At 38.9% G+C, this 6,523-nt stretch overlaps 1 protein-coding gene across 1 annotated transcript in view; it reads right to left on the reverse strand.

Annotated features, from left to right (window-relative positions):
- The window catches only part of LOC124722061 (COMM domain-containing protein 5-like), a 72,634-nt gene extending 69,030 nt beyond the window's left edge, over positions 1–3,604 (reverse strand). Inside the window, exon 1 of the mRNA XM_047247257.1 lies at positions 3,339–3,604. Within this exon, the coding sequence (XP_047103213.1) occupies positions 3,339–3,450 (112 nt within the window). The 5' untranslated portion in view covers positions 3,451–3,604. The remainder of the gene's footprint in view (positions 1–3,338) is intronic.
- Positions 3,605–6,523: the final 2,919 nt, after the last annotated feature.

Raw genomic sequence — 6,523 nt, forward strand, 5'->3', positions numbered from 1 at the left:
TGGAACAACTCTTTGTTAAGGAAGAACATGTAGAGGAAGTGTACAGAGCACTTGTGCAGGTCATCGTTGAATTCGGTTAGTGTGTTCGGGACTCCCATCAGGTGGAACTAAAGGAAGACATTAAGCAATTGAGAGACAGTCTGGTAGATTTATTGCTGGTAGGGTCAATTAACATGCAATTACTATGAAAATCTTCAATAAACACAAATGGAAATCCCTGGAGGGAAGAATAATGCCATATGATAATTTAATTTATATGCTTGGAAAACTATAGCTATTGCTTCGTAACTTAATGCTTCCCGTATATTCCTTTTGTCACCCATAATGAACACTCAGTGAACTTCTGATGTTATCCACAAGGTCATTTATATATATTGTGAATAGCAACGGTCCTACAACACTCCCCTGCGGCATACCTGAAATCACTCTTACTTCGGAAGACTTCTCTCCATTGAGAATGACATGCTGTGTTCTGTTATCTAGGAACTCTTCAATCCAATCACACAATTGGTCTGATAGTCCATATGCTCTCACTTTGTTCATTAAACGACTGTGGGGAACTGTACCAAACGCCTTGTGGAAGTCAAGAAACACGGCATCTACCTGGATACCCGTGTCTATGGCCTATGGCCCTCTGAGTCTCGTGGTCGAATAACACGAGCTGGGTTTCACATGATCGTCTTTTTCGAAACCCATGCTGATTTCTACAATATTAGTGGTAAAAGGTACCCTCATCAAGCAGCACATGGTGGCTTGTGGAGTACGCATTCTGATGTAGATTGGGCTAAATCAAAGGGGCTAACATTAAAAGATATTGTTAACAGCTCTGTAAACAGTTTGGCACACTGATAAGCTCATAGTAAAGCTATATTATAAAGGCTACAGTGCGGAAAGTAAAGTAACATTAATACATGTACCACTATGAATCTTAAGTACATGATACTATGTGTCATATGGTCTTAATGCAATATGGACTGGGATGGTATATTCAGTTGTAACAATCCTGACCAGGGTCAGGAGGAATATTTGATACAAGACATCAACTTTGACCTGTGACGCAGTATTAACAGCTGCTGTGACGTCACATTTTACTGTGTATATTCAAATCATCTTGTTAGTTGGCAAAGCCAATGAATGTGAAAGCAACAAAAACCTTGTGGAGACAGACTGATCTGTAGCTCTGCTCGAAGACTAGGTTAGACTTGAAAGTTTCGAGTGAGCAAAGCCAACTAAGGTGAAACTAAAAACTTGGCTGGTGTGACAGACTGATGTTGAGCTTACTCTGAAAACAATCGCCACTGATATGTTACAGTAGCCATGTTGTCCATGGTGTTTGTCCCATTGTTCCTACATCACCGGTCCAAGCTGATGACTTGTAGAGAATCCCTATTAACCCTTTGGCTACAACCAATACTGCAAAGAATTTAAACACAGAGTCAAGTGTTCTTTATGTAGATCATTTACAAGGTCAGTATGCAGCCATATTTGTCACTGAGAAAATCTATACTACTATGTAAAGACAATCCATTGTCTAATGTTGTTACCAAAAATCTCCAAAAGTTCTTGCCCGATTTAATTCAAACTTTTATAGAAGATTATACTAAATGTTCGGACACAAATGGACTACATATTCCTTTATTGAAACAAACACTCTCTCTCTCAATAGCAGTGCATTTAAACATTAGACAGATTGCTTCTCCCTTACATATTCTTCCTCCTAAGATATCATTTTAAACAAAAATTGTATACACAACTATCTGTTTTGTTTTTCTCAGAATCTGAATCACCTGAAACTTTCTACCCCAACCTGTTTGCATACAAACTACGTGAAATAATGTTCTTAAAGCTACTACCTTCACGGATGCAGCAACAAAGGAGGTCTGTCATATTCCATATACAATTTACTCATTTGTTTTAAGCAAACTCAATTTCCAATCACAGCTCAATTGGCAATAACAATTAACAAAGTTCAAGAAGGGAGAAGAGGAAAAGGGCGGAGTGGGGAGGGATGGAATGGATATAGAAAGGGGGAAGCAGGAGATGAATGAGAGAGGAGGGGGAGCAGATGGAGAGAGAGGTGGGGGATAGGAGGTGATGGAAAGAGAAGACTACAAACAGATAGGGGGAAGGGAAGATGGACACATCCAATTACCTCACATATTTGACAATCATGAAGCTTTGCCAGATTTGCTAGTGTATTATATTTGTAAACACATTTCACATCATAGTGACATAATGTAATTATTCACCCAAAGATCATCTCACAATGATACACAATTAGTCAACAACGCAAATTACTAAGCCAAAATATACAACACACAGCATACATAACATGCTTTATGTATATAGGATGGGTGGTCAGCTGTGGCCTTGATTAAAGCACCACCCCAGCAGTTACCTTAGCCATCCAGGAAAATCCAAATCAGTATGGCTGGACAGAGCAACTGCATTCTTCCAAATATGAAACTTACTTAATGGGAGAAAGTCAATGAAACTAACTTACAAGCCACAGGAATTAAGGCGTTACCGATGGTGCCAAACTAATTATACAACAACGAAGATATACCAAACTAAATACAAACACAAAAATCCTGGAAAAACTGATATTGCTGATTTCAACTGACCCGATAACTGAACCCTGGTGTAAAGTTGCTCCCATAAAATGTAAATAGAAGTCTGTATGAATTATATTTATCACCCAAGTTTTGTGCACTGTATCCCTCTGGCCAATTAACAGGTCCTTCAAGAACTGAACAGGTGATTTTCTGCAAGTTGCTAATGATCAAATGGTTTTCATACCACGAGGGAGAGGTCAATGAGATATAGAAGTAAAGTCGTTTTCTGACACAACACAACACAACACAACACACTCTCTCCCTCTCTCTCTCTCTCTCTCTCTCTCTTCTAGGGTCAGTAATTATTCACTACCAATTATTAGGCTATTTTTTACAACAGTAAATCCACACCGAGTGTAATGTGTTGCTAATTATAGCTTCCCGACTCCATTTTCTTTTGGTACAAACGAAGGAACATGGTAACCCTTGCCTCAACTATGACCAACACATTACTTTGTCATTCGAGAAAAAAAACATAAAAATAGCGTTTTGTCCCTTGGAGAAACAAACCGATATATTAACGGGCAATGCCCCTAGAGAAATGGATTGGAAACCAGTTTTTTCATACAAAAACAAAATCCATTGTCTTAAGCTCACGACGATCAATGATAGCCCTGAACATGGAAAAACGATTATGGTGAGAATCGGTATTCGCAATGCATACATTTACACAATTCCAATACTTTCATATGTGGATATCTGCGATTCGTATTTCTTACTTACGTTGTATTAACAGTCTCACGCCATTTCTAGAATCATCTGAGTTCAGTTTCTCAGCAATAGTTTGAGATAAAGGAGCTAGTGAACGAAACAACGACCCTTTTTTCGAAACCATTGGCCCTATTCTCAAACGTCAGCCGCACGGCAAGAATAAACAGTTAATATACATCACAATCACATACTACAGTCTTCTTGACAGTTCCGACAGGCTGTACATTAAAAACAAATACAGCAATAATCGACTTCTAGGCAAATGTTTACTTCATGCGCCAGTATCATAACTTAAGATTCCACACGCATGAAAATCTTGCGCAAGTATACCAAGACTCCCTATGCGTCCACCAGTACCACCCCCTAAAGACGACAGCTGATTTTTCGACACAGTATGATCCGAAATTCTAATGGCATAGTTTCACACATGTAAAAAGCTGATGTAGTTAATCGGAATCATCGTAGTAGTGCCGATATTAGCTGAAGAGCTTATAAAATTATTTTCAGTGAGAACACTGGTAGATAGTCTGTTGACCCATCTCCTCTTTCCTTTCTCTGTCCCTCTCCTTCTCTCCCCACTTTCTTCCATCTCCTCTTTCGTTTCTCTGTCCACCTTGTTCCATCCCATCTCTCTGACCATCTTTTTCCATTTCCCTCTTCGATTCCTCTTCCCTCTCCCTCTGTCCACTTTTTCCTCTGCCGTATCTCTGTCCATCTCTTCCTTCTCCTCTTTTCTTTCTCTGTATATCTGCTCCTTCCCCTCCATCTATCTGCTCCTTTCACATCTTTCCATCTGCTCACTCCCCTTCTTTCTACCTGTCTCCTCCCCCTCACTCTGTGCCCATCAGTTCCTCCCCTTCTCTCTGTCCATCTCCTCCACCCACCTCTCTCTGTCCATTACTTCCTCCCCCTTTCTGCTCATCTCATCCTCTTCCCTTTTCTGTGTAATTCTTCCTCCTACCCCTCCTCTCTACCTCATCCTCCTCTCTTTTTCTGTCCATCTTCTACTCTCCCCTCATTCAGTCCATATCCTCCTTTTCCCTTTCTAGCCAATCCCCCTTCCTCTCTCTCTGTCAATCTTCTCTCCACCCTATCTGTGTCCATCTCTATGTCCTCCATTTTCTCACCCGTAGCCCAATAGACGGCTGCTGGTTCTTACCTCCATAGTATTTCTTTTCAGATATGAAGTGATATGGGTGTACGTAGTGACCTTGAAATCTAATCAGTGGGCTGGAAGGAGCTTTTTACCTCTGCTTTGCCTGTGTATGTACGTCACATATATTTTCATATATACTGAACGTATCTAACACATATTTGTCCCCACACTGTACGTGTATCTCTAGCGAATTTCGCCCTGCAGTTTCGTTTTCATGCAGCATAATGTTTACGACGTCATATCACTTGAACTATGAGTCATATAATGGTATAATTTTGTAGGTACTTTCAGTGTCATATGGGGATACTGTCTGCATAAAGTGTTGCAAATTGAGTTAGTAGCAAAGAAGTAATAAATCTAAACGTTTTGTATGATGCGACAGTTTTTCGCGCGTCTCTGTGTTTATGACGGGATATCTCATGAACTATGTATCGTAAAATGTTATAATTTTGCGTGAACATCCTGTAGTACATGTGAATCCTGTTTGAAAAATGTGTAGAGAACATAGTTAATAGTAAACAAACAATGAATTGAAACGTCATGCCTGATGTGGCAGTTTTACTGCATGAACAGCGAAAATGTGGTAAATGGCAAACTTTCTTCCTTTCAACATTTTGTGGGGGTATCAACGAGAAAAAAGTTTCATATAGGTGTGTAATTATATAAAGTTTGTTGCAAGTCACCAACTGCTCTCACTGTCACACAGTGGATGAATGAAGTACGGGTATTTGTATGGCATGGACTACAGTACTTTTTCATCCTCAGCCCCGTCGCTACAATAGGAAGCTTGTCCTTACCCCCACAGTGATTCTTTCCAGATAGTAACAAATAAGACGCTACTGTAATTTTCTGTGACCTGTCAAAAGCCTTCGACTGTGTGAATGAAAGCGTCCTTTTAAGTAAATTACGACAGTATGGTGTCACTAGCAGTGCTGCAAAATGGTTTGAATCTTATCTAACTAACAGGAAACAAAGGGTGTCTTTGCAAAGTACTTGTGCAATAAGCAGTCAGTCTTCATTTGTTTGGCATTTAATTACATGTGATGTTCTTCAAGGTTCCAGCTCGGGTCAGTTGCTTTTTCTTGTGTATATTAAATAACCTCCCATCCGTTACATTGTCAGATGCTAAGTCTGTTTTGTTTGCAGACGATACAAACATTGTAGTAAGTAGCAAATCAAGTACAGATTTACAAATGGCTGCTAATCAAATGTTCACTCACATTAATAAATGGTTTAAAGCTAATTCATTAGCATTAAAATTTGAAAAGACCCGCTATATCCAGTTCAGAACATGTAAGAGATTTCACTCTAGCATGTGTATACATATTGGGGCATGTAAATCGAAGAGGTTGACAGTGTTAAATTTCTGAGACTACAACTCAAATATAAATTCTGTTGGGAAGGGCATACCACAGAGTTGCTGAAGCGCCTAAACAAGCCTGTATTTGCAGTGAGAATAATGCCAGATAGAGGAGATATAAATTTAAAAAATCTTGCATACTTTGCTTACTTTCATTCTATTATGTCATATGGGATCATATTCTGGGGTAATTCATCAAAGCAAAAGTTTTTAGCATGACAAAGTGGGTAACAAGATATCATTTATAATGTAAATTCAAGAAAATCATGTAGAAACCTGTATTCTAACTACCGTTTCTCAGTATATTTATTACTTAAGGGAGGTAGGACGTCAAGCGGGCCGTCTTGGAGCAGTCGGGGCATCACAGGACATTTCAATTTCCACTGCCTATACTTTTACAAATAAATTCATAAAACTTTGCCAGCATGACCAGGAAGGATTCAGAATTTACACTCATAGCAGTGGAAGTTTTAAAACATAACGAAGTAATTTTTTTATGTGTGAAATTTCATCATTTTTTCACTTACTATTAGCAGCATTTGTTGCTGAAGGTACACATTTTTTCATAAGTAAGAGAGATTCTTCAATGAATTTTGCACAGCATACAAACCATACTTAAAGGTGTATGAAACTCTAGAATTTTCCAAATCTATTAAAAACTGTGGTAAAAATTGAGGTAAT

Source organism: Schistocerca piceifrons, chromosome X, assembly GCF_021461385.2.
Source record: "Schistocerca piceifrons isolate TAMUIC-IGC-003096 chromosome X, iqSchPice1.1, whole genome shotgun sequence".
Taxonomy (NCBI): Eukaryota; Metazoa; Arthropoda; class Insecta; order Orthoptera; family Acrididae; genus Schistocerca; species Schistocerca piceifrons.